At 40.5% G+C, this 18418-nt stretch overlaps 1 protein-coding gene across 2 annotated transcripts; it reads right to left on the bottom strand.

Annotated features, from left to right (window-relative positions):
* Positions 1-3216: 3216 nt before the first annotated feature.
* Positions 3217-17808, bottom strand: cdhr1a (cadherin-related family member 1a). Of its 2 annotated transcripts, none has more exons than XM_030440934.1 (17): positions 17677-17808; positions 16803-16898; positions 16157-16302; positions 15973-16023; positions 15782-15871; positions 15538-15624; positions 14858-14974; positions 14060-14203; positions 13330-13408; positions 13144-13244; positions 12591-12794; positions 11701-11853; positions 11440-11604; positions 10244-10311; positions 6618-6846; positions 6267-6524; positions 3217-5066 (listed from the first exon to the last, which is right to left on the bottom strand). In XM_030440934.1, the coding sequence occupies exons 1-17, from the start codon at positions 17735-17737 to the stop codon at positions 4515-4517; spliced, it is 2601 nt and encodes an 866-aa protein (XP_030296794.1). In that variant the 5' UTR covers positions 17738-17808; the 3' UTR covers positions 3217-4514. The 2 variants fall into 2 exon arrangements, with proteins under 2 accessions (XP_030296794.1, XP_030296795.1); XM_030440935.1 differs by lacking the exon at positions 3217-5066 and adding an exon at positions 5350-5901.
* Positions 17809-18418: the final 610 nt, after the last annotated feature.

The following is an 18418-nucleotide window of genomic DNA, read 5'->3' as shown; positions in this document are numbered from 1 at the left end:
ATTGTTTTGCTGGTTAAAGTGTGTATTTTCTGTGACTCTTTTACCATTTATCAATTTATGTTGTTTGTTCTTTGCAAGTGAGGTCAAAGCAGGGGCTCACAATGTGTTACCTCTTACCAAGGAGGTTACGTTAGAGGTGTGTGTTTGACAGTAGGGTCACACAAACACTACCAATCAGAACTCATAGAAACTTGGACGGATATATGATATGGACTGAATAAACCCCATTAACTTTCTTTCTTAAACTTTACAAGATTTTTAGATTTTTTAGACAGTTTTGTTAATTTCTCAGGGAATGATGCATAAATACTGGTTATAATATCAGTTGTATTTAGGTGGTTGGTGTGTTGGGCCTTGGGCCAACAGGTCCTGCTCAATTTTGATATTTTCAGGTATTTTGTGTGTGTCTTTTTTAAGATTAGTGGAAAGAGAATCTCCAAAGCACACATTTAGGTGTTCATTGTGATTCAGATTTCTGTATGCAAATTTGGCATTTTAAATTAGACATCCTCATTTGCATTCAAACAAAACATTTGGGACAACTTGAAACACCACAAACGCATAGTCCCAATGCCAGCTTATCAGCTGGAGAAGATTCATGGTGATGTCTATTAATTGTTTTCGTGCTGTACTCTGCTGTACCTGTTTTTGTTTGCTCAAGGAGAACACTGTCCGCAGGGACACAAAGACGGGTTTTCCTCTGAAATGTAAAGTTTCACTGACATATGTTTAATCCCCTCTGCTGCTTCTCACTGTACATGCACGTCACAGTTCCTTGTCCGATGCCTCTGTGACACAACACAACACACAGCGGCCATGCGTCACACATGATCTGTGCTGCCCGGCCCAGACAGATGGCACACTGGATATCCCCCGGCCAATGGCATTGTTCATTTGACATAATACCCAAACACTGGCTTCCTCTACAATATCCCCTCCTGCCGTCACTTTATGATCACATCGCACGAGCCCCCCTCCTCCACCTCCATGTGCTGTCTCCTTTGATGCTTCTATTGACTTAAGATCAGGGTTTTAAAGGACTGCTTGAGATTGGCGGCTCTCATTTTCTGGAGCGCAGACACATCTGCTTTCTCGCTTGTTCAGATGCGTTATATGATTTGCTGGTGCGGGATTGATGCTGCTTTTTTGTTGTAATCCTTATCCACTGTGTATCACAGGAGACAGTGGGGATTTTATAAACACTCAATTTCAGCACAGACCACACATAAAATTACATGTTTATTGGTGCTTGCCTCATTTTGTCTCCTCACAAACATCCGTGTTGCATAATGCAGTGTATCATTTAAACAGTATGCTACCAGCTGCTGATCTCATGTGCGGTGATGTTCAAAGATTTACTATCATGCTTTCTTTATTGGTTTTCTTATTCATGAAAGCAAATATCTAATTTACCTCTTGAGAACCTCGGTGGCTTCGAACACGTCGCCTGGATTTTTGAGCCCCGTGCATAGCTTTCTTTCATTCTAAAGCATCAATGCAACTTTTAACCCTGTAATCCTCTATCAAATAGCCCAGTAATCCTGGCTGCCTCTTACATGGCATAATGCATGATCATTTGGGCTGCTTCTCATATTCCCTCATTTCATTTCAGAGCATTAACAGCTTGCAACACTGAAAAGTTTTTGTGTTTATGCGTTTGACAATTTCTGACCCAAAATGTGGGTTCCTTTAGAATCTCTGGGACCACGCTGACCTGGGGGAAAAAAAAAGCAGCACTTGCACATTTGTGTGAGAGCATATGTTTAATCTGACTTTAGGAGTCAGTTTTTATTTTGTCAAATAAAAACAGAAATAATCCCTGCTCTGCGTCATCATGTGAAAATGTGCCAGCTGAGGCTGCGGGAAGTTTGATGCCAGTCGCACACATCTTGTCCGTCCAAACTAGATCAGGGCAGATGGAGTTTTGGTTTTTAGCCAAGGATGCAATATTGTACAAAGATGAACAAGTTGGTCCTTGGATTAGAGAGTGTAATCTGCACATTTCATGTTTTATGTAACTTTGAAATGGTGTGCATGTTTGGTCCTGATGTCTACACAAATACCCAGTGAGTGGTTCAGTGTAAATTCATAATTGGTAGCGCTGACATTGATATTGGAGCTAAGGGGTCCAAAGGGGCTTGTGTCAGGATAATATATTACATGTATTCAGAACATCTGGTGAGGTTTTACTAAAAAACAACAACAAATGTAATATTGTTGTGTACGGCCGCCCTCATGAACCTCATTCTAACTCCCAAAATGTGCATATTTCTGTGCTTCTGCAAAACTATATAGATACAATTACTCTTTTCAGGTCATAAAAGCTTCAGTTTTAGTCAGTCAGTCCCTTTCAAGCAGCCTCTCCTCTGTCTCCAGAGGGGGGCAGTAGAGTACATTTGCTTGCTCATTAAAAAGGTGTTGGTCTTAAGCTGATGACACAAAAGCTGTTTGTCTGTGTGTTTTACAGGGCATTCAAGGCTGCACACTAATGATCTAAGTGTCCTGGACTCAGTATATTCTTATCCTGGACAATTTGTAGCTGATTGTGGCCATATAGGACACACTGGTAACCTGAATATCTTACCTGAATAAACTGATTTATTTTGTGTCAACAACTCTTTAAAAAGGCACAATTTATCTACTTGTCGTTGGCAATATTCAGTATTCGGAAGTATCTAAGTCAGTTAGGTCAAATGTTCAGAAACTGAATTTTCATTTTATACTATCAAAAAATGTTTGTTTAATATTGCCAGTAAGAAGCTGCATCAATTTACAAAAGATGGTGCACTGTTAAAATGAATCTACATGTAATGCATCCTTGATTATAAGAAAATTATAATTCTCACTATATATCAGACAGGGGTGACTTTACAAAAAAGTGTAAAAAAAAAAAAAAAGAAGCCAATCATGCATGAATGTATGTAATTCACATGTGAATAATAAATTTCACATGTGGAAATTAACATTCATGTGTGAAAAAAGCTAAATCATGTGTGAAAATGTCCAGTTCACACACTGTGTTTACACAAGAAAGTATTCAATGCGCACTGATTTGGGATTTTTTACATGTGAAAAAAAAATAACACGTGTAATTTTCATAATGGTCTTTCTACCTGACTAAAGATTTTGAATCCACGACTCTTACTTGTACTTTCATTGTGTGGTACTGTTACTTTGCACTTGAGCACAGATATCAAAATACTTTTACCACCACTGTTGAAATTACAAATGATGTTACTTTATTGGTATTAAAATCCTGACAGGTGTTCTTTTGACAGTAAACCACCACATATACGGTCGTAAACAAAACAAGACTCTAAACAGTGCTTTACACCTGCGCAGAAGGATTAAATGTCTTCCTAACGTGATCACTTTGGTTCCCTCTCCTCAGGCTGATCTCTTTAGTCAGTCCAAGTGTCATGAAATCCCTTGTAAGGAGCTTGGTTGGATTCCAAATAAACAGTCTCTCTCTTCTTGTCGGAATCTGAACAACTTCATTCCCGACGAGGGATCTCGGCTGAGGAACTTTAAGCCACCAGTGTGTCAACAAACGGTTCAAAGGGTGGAACTTATCTGTTACAAACACAGATGCTTCGACCAGAAACAAACGATGAAAGGTCGTGAATTTAAAACGTGATCTGAAGGAGGATACACGTGAATTTTTTTTTCACCATCACATGAAAATTATTGATACATGTGGAATAATTAACCTTTCTGAAAACGCACACGCACACACACGCACACACACACACAGTTTCGAAGTTCATTCTTGAACTTGGAAACACCAGTAGACAAAACAATATCACCTCAAGGTCCATTAAGCGGAGCTTCATTCTGGAGCTCATCATCTTGAAGTAGATATGTGTAAGTTTAAAATTCTATTTCAACATTTCCATTTGTTCATACATCAAAAGCAATGACAATTTGAACATCCTTGATAACAATTGGGATGAGAAGGTTTTGTGAAGTGGTAACACTTTGTATTAGGGTACACATATTAACCATTTACAAGTTGCTTATCGACATGTTTATTAGTAGCATACTGACTCTTTTTCAGCCTTAATAAAGCACTCATTAATGCCTTATCCTGCATGACGGTATTCTCGGCCACTAGGCCATTACCTCAGATTGTCCCTCAGTAACCTCCAATTTACTGCTTGTTGATAGCAAGTAGGTCTCTTAACGCTATCTAATGTTAGTAACGGTAATGTTAGCTTGCTAGCATGGCATTACCACCATTAATATTTGTTAGCTAGTGTTAGCGACAAAGCTGTTGCACCATCTGGCGGTCAAAAAAAATAAAACCACTGGTGAATTGGTTATGAGCAAGACGTCATTTTAGGATGTGGGTTTAATGGGCTAGTAGTTGTAGAATTTGGCCATGCATAATGAGCCTTTAAACTGGTTTATAAAGACTAATAAACAGCCAACCTTTTGCTACTATTTCCTTGTTAATGAGCGACTAGTCAAAGGTTAATATGTGCACCCTAGTATAAAGTGCTACCTGTCCAGCACTAGTGATGTTTCATCCTCTTCTGCTCCAGTCTCATCTTGAGTTCTGAGACCAGCGCTTTGTTCACAGTGTCCTCTCTGGTTCCCACTGGCTTCTTTTTAGGTTTTGCTGCCACCGTTGCTGAGACGGTGGGTACCGCCCAACGCCTCTCCCCCGGGATGTATGGTGGTGGTGGAGGGGGCAGAGACGGGGCGAAGGGTGGCGGAGGTGGGGGCCATTGTCTCACAACATTGGGGACATTATTGTTATAGTTGACGTTCTCCACGACGACCTCTGGCTCCGGCTCCTCCTCCTCTACTCTGAATTTCACTCCGGGGTTTTCGGGTTTCTTGAAGGGGTTTTTCAGGTTCCAGGGATGCTGTTTCCTCCTCCTCACACGGCGGTTGGGCAGGATCCGGTTGGACTTTTTGTTGCGCAAGAATGTTGCAGTGGAGATGATGACCGTGACTATGACCATGAATATAATGACACCAGCAAGCATGCCTAGGATTTGCAAAGGCTTGTTTCTATTGTGCATCAAAAATGATCCCAAAGGCCCCCCCTTGAGTTGGGTCTGTAAAAGAGCACAGGGAGAGTTCACATCCATGGGACTGATGTTATAGTCTGTCATACAAAGGTTAAATTATAAATATTGTTTTGTGTATGTACTGTATGATTTGATTGGATTTGTCCAAAAATGTATGTGAGGCGCAAAATACAAAACTCTCTAAAATCAAAAAGTAAATTACTGCAAATGTACTGCCATAATGCTGTTTGTGTAAAAACTGAATATGTTTCTGTTTTCGTGTGGATATCTTGGAAACAAAACCCACTAAAATGATGATGATACTTTTTTTTTTGTTTGGCTTTTTTGTTCTGTCAAGACAAGATCAGAGAGGTTAACTAGGGATGCCGTAGCTGAGACCATCCAGCATCTGAGAATATATGAATCAACGTGAAAGTAAAATACAGAATTTATTTGTTTACTAGGGTTGTGGTGTTATAATGTGAGTACTAAGTCGAAACATGGGGAAAAAATATGGGAAGATGTTGCGGGGACAGTTTATATCGTGCTCCTGTACTCTTTTACAGACACAGCCTTCTTCTACCACAAACTCCTTTAAAAAATGAATGCCTGAAATTGTCAGTACCGCAGAGTTAAAAAATCAACGGCCGTGCAGTGCTGATGATCTCAAGGCAAGCTTCATTTATGGCACAGGCCTCCCTCTAATCTTTCTGATCTTGCCCTGAGATTGTATTCGGGACTTTTTTACAGAGTTCCAGTACATAAGTGTTGAAATGAAGATTGTCAGTGAAATGGCGAAGGTGACAACGGTCAAACAAATCCCAAACACGGCCCCAGGACGTTTCCTTAGGCCCAGGAAGTACGAGACAAATCTGGATTTGACCTGGAAACATGACAATTGCATCCGTGTGAGAATTGTTTTATTATTACAAATGTTTAATTGTTACTTAAAGGTGCAAATAAGTTTCACCAGGATTTGTTGAATAAAGAAGCAGAATTGCTACACTAATTATTTCTATAAGGTTCCTGTAAACTGTAATCTAGGTTCTTGTAATCTGACTAACATGACATCTGAGATGCATGAGGCATGAAATGATGAATGTATTTTTGTCTCTAACAAGTAAACCCCGATTTAACTTTTGTTTTTTTCATGTATTTGGAGTGTATCACTTCAGACAAAACAGTAGAATTCATCATATCACATCGTATGGGTTTAACTGACTACTCTTCTACTCTGCTGATACTTACAGCTTCAGTGATGTCGATCTTGATGACTGCCGTGGTGCTGAAGGACGGTTGGCCCCGGTCGCGGGCCTGCACCACCAGCGACCAGGTGCAGTCTCTCTGCTTGGTGATGTTCTGAATGATGGCCATCGACTTGATGTAGGACTTGAGCATGATCTCCCCCGTGTCAGCATTGATGTCAAAGATGTTGTTGTCCGGATCCGCTTTCATGATGGCATACTCGATGACATTGTTGGGTATTTCTGCATCATCGTCTACAGCCTGTGTGGATGTAGATACGTTCAATTTAAAATGCAATGATACTGACGCTGATCAGGAGTTTTACTGTTCGTGACACGGTAAATAACAGAATACCTCTATTTTCACGGGTGCTCCGATCACCATAGTCGTCTCGAGGAAGTTGTCATTAAATGCAGGTGGATGGTCATTCAGGTCGAGCACCGTCACAAAAACTTCAGCCAGGCTGTACTTCCCCTCCGTGTCCTCTGCTTTCACATAGAAGTTGTACTTGGATCTCACCTCTGCGTCCAGGCTCGCCCACGGCTGGGTGTAGATGATTCCAGATGCAGGCTGGATCAGGAACCTGTAAATGATGACATGATTTAGGACATTTGATTCACGAGAATGCGATACGGACCTTTGTTTTCCCACACAGTCTTGTGAATGTATATTGTCTTATTCTGATGTGAGCATTTTGCTCAAGACAACTTTTGTGGAAGGATGGGTCACACATAGCACACTCCTCTGGATTTTCTCTTTTCATTCACTAGTTTGTTTTATCTACTGAATGAGATGTCAGGACCTTTTCCAGCTCAGAACCTGGTGTTTTAACAAGATGTTGGGATTTTCCAGGTGTGTTTGTTGTGACAGAAACCTGTAACTTGAAACATAATCTTTTCCTAACCCTAGCCAAGTGGTGTTTGTGCCTAAGCCTAACCAGACATTTGGCACAGCCTTGTCACTAGAAAACTGAACATAAAGAAATATCAAGTTTCAACATATCCCTGTTTGCAGTAACATACATTGCCAACATTTATTCTGGCGATTTTGGTTCAATTAGCTTATTTTAGCTTAGCATAAAGACTGAATGGAGAGGAAGAGATTTTTCTTTCTTAAAATCACCGACCATTACATCTTAAACTCACTGACTTGTTTCTTTTTTGTCTGTTTACCTTGCACATAACACAGCAATGTAAAAACAACAACGTGTGGTTTCACAGAAAAGTACGTGCCAGCACATTGACCTCCCAGGGTCTTGTCAGAGGTTGAGGTTGTCTGCAGCACGTGCAAACGCCTCATGGACGACATACCGGGCTACTGCTTTGTTTATCAAAAATAGTCACAGAACCTAATTCCTCCTAAAACCACAAAGATATTTTTAGAGTTTTGTAAACAAACAATGCTAAGCGAGGCTAATCACTTCCTGGCTCCAGCTCCTTACCAGACACACAGACACAAGAGTGCTGATTGCTTTTCTAACGCTTTAAAAGAAATCACATACATGATCTTCCCAAAATGTTAAACTGTTCTTTTAAAGTATCACTTTACTGTCATCTTACAAGTAACTTTACTAATGACAGATTGAACTGTAAACAGAAAGATCAAGAGTGGAATTAGACTGTTTCACTGACTGACTTGTTTAGTTCCCGTGACTCTACAGTGACTCTATCACCAGGCAGGTAGCCAGAAGCAAAGAGCATTCTATTTTCTCCTCCAATCCCATTAGAGGATTAACAAAGACAGAGGGCGAGCAGACAAAGATCAGGACTGCGTGATTCCGTGTACACTTAAGTATTCTGCAAGATTCTGTTAAAAGGTATAAGGTCAGAGAGAGATGTGAGCTTTTTTGGTAGATGCAAAACCAGTGTACTGCTTCATTACAAATTTCAAAGTTCAAAGAGGAATTTCAGAGTAATCTGAGGTGACACAGTTTCCAAATGGTTCTGACCAAACAAGTCTGCGCTAAGATAAAGTGTTCCAAATCTCTCTCCTCTGCTCATATGAAATCCTGGATTGTCATATGACATCACAGATCTCCTTTAATTCATCGCAAAATCTCCACTGAAAGGTCCAAATATAGTTTCTACCTACACTGCAAAGCAGATGGTCTGTCGGGGACGGGCTCAGAATGTCCTTACTCACATACATCTGTCTTTGGTTTCCTTTGCTTTACTGTTCTGAATGTTTTCAAATCCAGGTCTTTTGGTCCTCTAAGCCGTTTTGATAAAAATGTCATCGAAAAAAACAAACAAACAACTTTTTCAAACGGTCGCAATCACAGTGTTGAGATTTCACCAAATTTGTCCAAAATGTAGGTGATCTTTCGGACTCCGTCTCTCGTGATGTGATTGACAAGCTGCTGGTACACTGTGTGTTAAAATCAGCAAGAGAGAACGGTGAGCCATTTTCTCAGAGGCCAGACTTTTACTGGAAATCTAATAAAAATCGACTTCAGAGAAAATACCAGTAAATCCTCTGAGGGACTACAGTGCTTAGGTGCAATAAAACCAACCAAGTTCAAATATGAAAAACAAGTCTGCTGTCACATTCCAGCGCACCTTTCAGGCAGATGTTTTGCTGTTTATGTTGGTCCTGCAATTAAAATGCTACATGGGGGCTCAGATCCAACATCTGTCTTTTAATCAAACTATTTCCTTGAGATAAATGCGGCATCGATTTTTTTTTTTTTCCCCATAAACTGTGTTTTTCCGCTGCTTACAAATACTCAGGGTATTAACTGCTAATAATGTTGCATAAGCGTTTGTGTGTTTTTCACTTTCATTTGCTGGAACATCACCATCTAATTTCCTCCCTGCACACTGTCACTAGACAGAGACCAATGAATAGACTCTGTGGAGGGAACAGAGAGGTAGTCTGGCACATTGAAAACAGGGTTTGAAGGACACCAGCCTCCCAGCACATGGTCTGCTCTCACTCCTTCCCCCTGGAAATCGTTCACAGGACATTGGAGCTCAGACCAGCTGCCTCAGAGACACTTATCCAGGCAGAATAATAAACACTGGGCACCTTACATAACTCGGAGTGATTTATTACTTTGTGGGATTTCTGATTTCTTATTTAATCATCTTTCATTTATCTTCATTTATATAGTTTTGGAGGCTGAGAAACCCGAGGCATAAATTCCATTACATAGATATTAAATTTATTACATGACAATAAACTTGAACTTTGCCAAATCGTTTGGTTGTAATCTAGATAGATTTATTCTTCTAGGGCAGAAAAAAATCAATTCTTACCCTTTAGACAGATTTAGATTTTAATTATGTCTTATTTTGACAGCAAGGCAGCTCAAGCACCTCTAGGTAAATGTCAGCCATTAAATGTCTGGAGGTTCATTAGCACTGTGGTTGAGATATAAGATCTAAATATCTAGACAGAATTACAATGCTATGAGGATGAGAGGAATTTAAAGGTAGTGCTGAGTCATCTACAGCTTATTTCAATCCCCCTGACGTTTTAAACGAGACGCATTATGCTCATTTTCAGGTTCATGGTTGTATTTTGTATTCTGCTAGGATAGGTTTACATACTTAATTTGCTTAACAAACACATCAGTTTTTCTCATCAGTTTTACTCCCCCTCCGTCTCGAACGCTCTGTCATAGCTCCTGTCTCTTTGAGGCCCTGCTCCTGAATACCCAGTCTGCTCTGATTGGTCAGCTGACACGTGCCTGAGCCAGCAACACTGACAACAACACAGCAGCTATGTACAATCAATCCTTATGTGCAAAACATATGCTTAGCATAAAACGCAGTGTGACGTCATCAAGGTGGGACTACTGACGAGGCGTTTCAGGAGCAGTGTTTTTTGTGGGAGGGAGGAGCTGCTATAGGTGCAGACTTTGACTTTTTGACTTCCAAGACCTTTTACATGCACAAGAAACTAAAAAACATTGAAGGAAAGGAATAAATAAAAATGATTAAAAATAGGTCTACTTTAAGTTCCATTCTTATACTCACAGATCAGCCCCTGATCCATAGATGGAGTACTTCACTTCACCCCAAGGTCCTGAGTCTGGGTCTGTAGCCTGTAAACAAACAGATAAAATGTGTTCTGAATTTTTGTGTAGAACTTGTATAAATTAGGTCAGCTCAACATGACTTTGACAGACGCCAGGATAATCTGCAGCTCTTCTTCAGGAGTTTCAGTGAAATGTGTGGCTCAGTCAGCTAAGACATATCCCCCCTTTTTCCCTGCATTATTTTGGGTTCAAGTCGGGCCTCTCTTAACTTTTCACCTCATACCTCTGATAAACCTCAAAATATTGATGCTAGATGTGCTCGTATTAAACCGTATGAGAGTAAAGAGAACTGTCTGCCCCCGTGGATCAGCGAACTGAATGAATCTGCGCGGGATTGGAACATGATGTTACAGAGGTCAGCTATAAAAAGACAGATTTTTTTTTTTTGATGTCATAGGAACATCATCATCATCATCATCATTGGCGTCAGCTAATCTGTCTGTCTGTCGCTGCAGGGATGCCTGTTCGCTGTCTCCGTGAGTCCAAGGTCACTTGTTGGCTGTTCTTTTATCTGATTGAAATTGCCTGGGATCAAGGAAATGAGCCTCTGTGGTGTTCACGCAAGGGCAGGATTTATTAGTGAGCCTCCCTGTTGCTCTGAGCCCCTTCCAGGGCGCTGATATGAACTGACAAGGGTGAAGGACATCTATCTATCTATCTATCTATCTATCTGTCTGTCTGTCTGTCTGTCTGTCTGTCTATGATTCTGTCACGAAGTCCCCTCACAAGTACTTTTGAGGACATGTATATTGTTCAGAACCTAAAAATATTACAGCATTTTTTTTAAGCCCATCCATCTATCGTGTCCTTATAAGTGTTCATGTTGTTTCTGCCCATATTTTTCGTGCTGCAGCTGCATGTGCTAGTAAGCATTAGGAGAGAGAGAAAAAAAATCTGGGAATTTGCTGTTACACAACAAAATGAAAGTGATAGCCATCTGGCAGCTTACCTCGCCTAGCTTTTATCTACATGTTTTCGCATATTATCCCAACCCCCAACCAACCAAAAAGTCTACATTTGGGGAATTAATGGCCCTCTTGGGCATTTTGTCCAAATCAGCATTCCTCTTTAGCTCCATGTGACGTACGCTGGTGATGGCATGTATTTTTAGACGGTATGAAAGGGCTCGCTCACCGTGACTGAAACCACATTGGAGCCACCGGGTGAGTTTTCTGGAATTCTGGCAATGTAATAATCGGAGGAGAATTTAGGAGCGTTGTCATTGGTGTCCAGCAGGTGAATGACGATGTCTGCGGTGGCGCTGAATCTCTCGGGTGTGTCGATCTCGACTGCAAGAAGCTAAAGTTGGGAAACATTGGAAATTAATCAGTGCAACAGATGCAGACAGGTGCGATTTGTTGAGAAATGTGTGCATTTCAATCTACTGCTCTGCACCTTGTATGTGAGAAAATGGTTTTTCTCATAGTCCATGGCAGCGGAGTCTTCTACTAAGATTGTGACTTGGGCCTCATTGAGAACAGTCTGAGGGACGACCCGCAGCATCCTCCCTGGACCGATCAGTCTCAGGTTGAATTTAGCATTGGCGCCCTGCAGGAGCACAAAACATCATCGTATTATTCAGTCTGTCTCATCAGTGAAGAGGACAGTTGTTACGTTAACTATGCATGAACCTATTTATAGTAATCTGCATTTGTCACCAACAAACATACAGTATAATCCACGCAGTATATAGTCCTTTCAATCAATATAAAAGCTTTGCATGTTTTCATTATCACAGCAATGTATGAGAAATCAATAGGATATCAGTAGCAGCTGTAATATTCTTGGCGAAATATAATATCAGCGGGCACAGAGAGAGCTCGCCTTGATGTTGTAACAGTATTATCAGAGAATACATTTGGCAAACATCATTTGGATGAGGCTCATACAAGAAGCTGCTAACACACTTGCATAAGCTGACAAATGGCTTAGTTAGGGAGTACCTTTTAATTTGTGTTGGCTCACTTTCAAATTTTTTTTTTCTTCCTGATTTTAAAAGGATTGTCTGTGATAATAGCAGGCTTAGAGTCATTTCGTGGACAGAGACTGAATTCGGTGTTGTGGCACAGAGAATGCTGATTTAATAAGTTTCTTGTTAGATAACAGTGTAATGAGTGTTATTACATAATAACAGTCACTGTTCCTCTGTCCTAGCTGATGCAGATTTCAATGGCAGCAATACGATGCTACATGTAAAACATCACCAAAATTAGCAAGTCCCTGATTGTTTTAGTCATTCTCACAAAAATCACAGTCAACTTAGGCGATAATATTGGTCTTTGCACCTGATCGGAGTCGTTGACAGTGATTTTCAGCCCCCGGAGTATCTCTCCCTCTGGTGGATGCTCATACATGGTCAACTCAAACATGTTCTGTGGGCCTTTTTCTCCGTAGAAAGTAGGTGGATTATTGTTCAGATCCACCACTCGGATCACCACCGTAGCCAGCCCGTAGTCCAGGAGTATGCCTTCAGGGCTGACTTCAGATGCCTGGACACAAGAGGTAAGAGTTTTGCAGGATCAAATTGAGGCAACTGCTAGGTTATCTCACGTAAAATGTATCTTGTTTTCCGTGCAAATGTTTCGAACCATTGTTCATTCCATTAATTAATGTATTGCAACACATCAAATTAAAAATGCAATTCACTTTACAAACTTTCACACAGATGGGAACAGGCAAAAAAGTAAAAACAGCAATAGAAATGCTGAAAGATTAAAGTGTTCTCTCTCCAAGTTATTTGAAAGTAGCTGACTTCAGATTTCTGGTTTTAGGCTTTGCTTGTTTAACGCTAAAGAGAATGTAAGTCTGAACAGAACTGATGACTGAACCACAACTTACCTTGACTTTAATGTTAAAGATTTCTCTCTTCAGATAAATGGGGAGAGTCAGCAGGGTGATACAACCGCTTGTCTTGTTGATGTGAAAGACACCATCGTCACCTGGCAAGACAACAGATGAGCATGTCTGCAAAGCATGCAAACGCATGTAAAAAAATAATTGAATGTCTTTGAGTGAAATGCTTACCTTCTTCAAATGAATAATGTATTGGATTGGGGTTTCCCACATCACCATCTTTGGCTAAAACAGTGAATATTTCAGATCCCTGTGGGAAAAGATCATAAGAAGGTATTTGCATTTAACTCAACAGTGAAACAAGAATGAACAAACTGCAGTTAAGCAACCTGGATGTATGAATGACGTCTATACAGCTGTGAAATATACCATATTTATATATGTCTCCAGCAAAAAAACTCTGATATGTCACTCTTAACATGATATGACTCAAAACTGATGAAGACAAAAATGAAGCAGAAGATGAGTCACCCCAAAAAACGTAGCACAAAAAAGAATGTCTTCAGCACCTGATGTTCACCATGTCTTCAAAGATACATTGAAATGTCAGTGTTCTAATTATTTCCTTCAGATGAAAGTCAGAACCTGTCATCTCTGTCCTCTGATGTGATACAGTGACATTTTGCGACAGAGGAGATAATGTGGCTTTCACCTGCTGTGAGAAGGCGGCATTGGCATAACCGTAAAATGCCAGCAATTAAAGCTGTGCGATGAGATAATGCTGACTTGGGCTCTTTTGTTGGTTCCTATTTATACTCTGAATGTAGAAATAAATTGCATCCACCACATTAGGTTGCCATGTCTTGCTTCGCCTTGTCCATTTAACGCGTGATGAACAAACTTTGCAAAATGGTCGCAGACTGTTCAGCAGAAAGTCACTGAGGGATGTTTTCTTACTCACCGGCACTGAGATTTCATAAACGTAGCCAAAATACGGTGTCCCAATGAAAGATGGCGGAGTGTCTTGTGCGTCGATAACATTGATTGTCAGGGTAGCCGATGACGACATGAACTGCTCCTTTCCATTAAAATTACCACCACCATCCTGAAACAAAAAGTCATGTACAGTTTAAATTTACATTCAAAAAACATAATCCTCGACCTCATACAATAATATATTAATTTTGCTATATAAAGTTATATATGCTAGTTTACATGCGACTTATATCTCAGTTTTGAACCACAAGCTGAGTCCCTCTTTTTAAAGGATATCCTGTTAAGATCTGAAAGAGAACCCGAGGACACACCGTGGAAGTGTCGCTCTAGCGCATACCCAACCTAATCATGTGTTTTTCCCCTCAATGGGACCACAATTTACAAAATGAACATCGTGCTGTGTTGAAGAAGACTTGAATCCTGCAATTGAGGCCATAAACTCGTTAGGAAACTGTTTACTGAGGTAATAGAAGTAGCATCATTTTCTCATAAGCTTACATACAGTACAATCACAATTCTCTTGGCAACCACTGGAATCGCTCACTGCTGGGCATTAGAAAGAATGCTGGTTAATGGCATTTCAGACCCAGCAGCTCCTTCCACATTTCATACAAATAATTTCAAATGATTTGTTTGATTGCAGGTGAGTCTTGTGCTTTCGCTTACGCTGCCACTGAAAACTCCACAAGATCCCTTTACATTAAGAACGAAAGTACACTTTTGCATGACAGAAGCCTTTCATGAGTTTTGACACATCCTTTACCTTTGCAACGACAGTGACAAAATGTGTCTTTGTCTTCTCATAATCCAACATTTCCCCAGATTTGATACGTAGGACACCACTGAATCTGTCGATGGCAAACAAAGTGGGCTGAGGATTCTGGAACAGAGAACAGGACAGAAGCGGGATTTTAAAGGCACATTTCAGGTCACACCAGTAAAAAAAAAAGCTTGAGAAAGGGGTCAGATTGCTGCATTAAAACGCTCAGTAGTTACTTGAATTAGGCCGCATCTTGTACACAGTCCATCTGGATGTAAAGAGCCTATACGCTCAAGGACAGCGCAGGCAGGTGAAAGCTGCTGTGTCCAGATGTGCCTCACTCATCACTCTCACTCCAAGCCAGCTGTTCTACGGTCCTAATAGTCCAAAGTGCAAACTAACAGTCGCTGCTAACCGGCAGCCAAAGCAGCCCTCTAAGCCTCCACTACCTGACACAAATGTGATTGTGATTTAATCCTTATTCTCATAACGACTGCAGCATATTCAGGCACAAATATACACATGAGCGCTCGAGAAACTCACTGATATTATTATTGTATTATTTTTTTTCTACTGGAAAACTAGAACTGTCCAGTTTCAGTGATATATGAGGAGGGTTTTCTCTGTGCTTATTTCTTCATACAGAAGTTGGCCGTGTGTTGGATGTGATTGGGCAGTGATACCTGGAGGTAGTAGGTGACTGAGCCACCGGAGCCTGTGTCCCTGTCCACCGCCTCGACTTTGAAGATGCTGCTGCCGGACTCGGTTGTCTAAAATGTGAAAATGAGTCAGATCACAACATGTAGGGCTTCAAAATAAATGATGCAACACACGTTAACATCTTAATTCACAAGTTAATAAGATTATTTTACAGTAGTATCTCATTTTAATGGAGAGAGATTGACATATACTTTTTGCTCAACTTACTTCCAGTACATCAATGATTGCCGGCATGTTTTGGAAATCCGGTTTTTCGTCGTTCGCATCCATTACGAATATCGTGACTCTTTCCACAACCTGAAAAGAAGAGGAAGAAAGAGAAAAAAATGTGTTTTATTTTCATTCATCAGAAAGGATGGCCATAAAAGGAACAATCATACGTTGAACTAGACGCTGACCTCGCTTCGTCCATCTGTGATGCTGACAAGGACGTCAATGGAGTCTTGTTTCTGAGCAGAGACGGAAAACGCGTTAATGTGAGGACATACTTGGTGAAAAAAAAAATTATATGGTAACGTTTAAAGTCAGATTAAATGTTTTTATGACTGCCCTAATGCCCTCTGACGCCTACGGTGAGTTTACCTCTCTGTCCAGCTGTTCCACTAGTGTGATGTTCCCGGAAACAGGGTCGACCCTGAAGTATTCTTTGGAGCCTGGATCAAAAGAAATGCCGTACCTCACCTCCTGGCCTTCAGGGTCTGTGCCGTTGAGACTGTAAATCTGTGTGCCTAAAAGAAGAAGTCATCATTTACTTAAATAAACAGGTTCAGACCTATTTTGACCTACTTTTTACACACAAAGAATGTGCATGTGTGTTCCTGTAACCAAGAAAACTGGTTCTGAATGCAAAATGCGCAGCCTCTAACCACAAATCAATGACGCTAGTTTATTGATTGTTTGGGCAAAACTGCTGTTGAACAAACAAGGCGCTGACATAGTACGCAGCTGCACAGTAAGTACCCTGACTGATGGAAGGTGTAGAGGGACAGCTGCACCACATTCACAGCCAGCAAACTGTCCCTCACCTCAACAGGTGGCGCAGACAGATGAGCACGTTAGTGTGAGTACGAACATGCCACACAGCATCTGTTCATCAGCCAAAAACTATTTAACATCCTGGACTCTCAGACACATTGGCAACGAAAACATGCCATTTTGTTGATTGGTTGCACCAGCGGCCTATTAGCCCTCGACACTTAATGTCCTGTCTGTCAGAGGTTGATCTCACCGACAGCCGTGTCCTCCGAGAGGCTGAACAGTGCCAGGTTCCCGTTGTGGCTGTAGGGTCCATTGTCGTAGAAATAGGGTGCAAAATCTGCGCGTGCTAGGGACAGAGATGTGGAAAACGCCATTAAGTGTTTGAAAGTTTCATATAATTTATCTTCAAATGAGACTATGTAGCTTTGTAATGAGGAAACAACAATACATATTCTTGAGTATTGAATTACTCTCAGGAGTTTTGCTGCAACAGTCTCAGTTGTCCTTGAATAACGGGTACTAATGGCAGCTAATGGTTGCTAATATTAGCAAAACTTAAGGTGATGTTGCTGTTTGGTCCATTAGATTACATGAACCAGTTTGTAAGCATCTTTTTGCTACTGTTGCTACTAGTTTTTAGTATTTAGCATTGTTTTGTAATTGTCACTCATGGTCACAATGGTCGTTGTTTATCAGAGTGACAGAAACCAGGTTGCCTATGCAGTGCTTACGCCCCCTGCTTTCTCCGAAACTTTGACTGGGATTACAGGTGAGTTACGTCAACCTCTTAAGATACCCTTTCTATACATAGATCAGAGATCTCTGGTGGCGGAAACAGTGCTGTTTTAAATCATTGGTTATCTGTCTTTTAATTTCACATTACCTTTGAAACCAAATCCATACAAACATTTTTTTAGCGGTCAAATAGTCAGATAGCGTATAAACTGACGTGCACCTATAAGGGCAACAAATCAGGCAAGACAATGACTTGGAAGAAGAATAGACTTCAATCATAAATCTAAAGAAATTTACAATCAACCCAGAGGCTCTCAACTGTATCTGAATAGCAAACATAATCTCATCACAGCAACACTGTAAGCAGAGCATTAAAAAGTGAAACTTACCAAAGCAGGCATGCAGAAACACCAAAAAGAGCAGCAGATGTAAAATCTTTACATTCTTCATCCTAAAGAATGAAGTTGTGAAAACCGCACCATGAACACGGCTCTGTCGAGAGTCCTGTACATGAGAAGCAGCTCTCAAGGTGTATGTGGGCGACAGCAGGAGGCTAAAGGCAGATGCTCACATGCTAATCCAATGACACATCTTAAGAGTTACTCCTGGGCCATCTCAGTCCAACAGAATCCACAGAGGACGGCTCAAAACGAGAAAATACCGCAACTTTGCAGATGATGGAGGGGTACAGTTTTTGTATATAATTTGGATTTTGATGTAGAAAGATTTTCATTACTGCGTCTTATAAATTAAGAAATATGCTATTTACTGGTTTTGGTTATTCATAGAAAAAGATGCTTGTGTCTGATTTTAAGGAAGCTTAAAGGTCATTTTGCTGACATTAACATGTAGACAAATCATATTCTAAAAATAATACATCTACAAAACTTGTAGAAATATGCAAAATAAAATACCTCTTTTCTGTATTATGATGTCAATTAATATTTGTCCCCCTAAAAATGTATTGTTTTGCACTAGTGTTAGCTAGTTAGCATTAGCTACATTAACTATTGATAGCTAACTGTAAAACAACAGCAACAACAGCAACCTTAATGTTTGCTAGTTAGCGTTAGCAACATTTATGATTGCTAGCTAGTGTTAGACAAACAAGGCAGAGTGACATTTTAACCA

The sequence above is a fragment of the Sparus aurata genome, chromosome 15, assembly GCF_900880675.1.
Source record: "Sparus aurata chromosome 15, fSpaAur1.1, whole genome shotgun sequence".
NCBI lineage: Eukaryota > Metazoa > Chordata > Actinopteri > Spariformes > Sparidae > Sparus > Sparus aurata.
The sequence above is the reverse complement of the archived record's forward strand: the minus strand, read 5'-3'. Positions and strand labels throughout refer to the sequence as shown.

Excerpts from the sequence above, each read along its gene's own strand:
- cdhr1a (XM_030440934.1), bottom strand. The coding sequence starts at position 17,737 with ATGAAGAATGTAAAGATTTTACATCTGCTGCTCTTTTTGGTGTTTCTG. Across the intron at positions 16,303-16,802 it reads CTCGGAGGACACGGCTGTCG|GCACACAGATTTACAGTCTC; the intron begins GTGAGATCAACC and ends TTCTTCTTTTAG. Across the intron at positions 12,795-13,143 it reads TCTTTAACATTAAAGTCAAG|GCATCTGAAGTCAGCCCTGA; the intron begins GTAAGTTGTGGT and ends TCTTGTGTCCAG.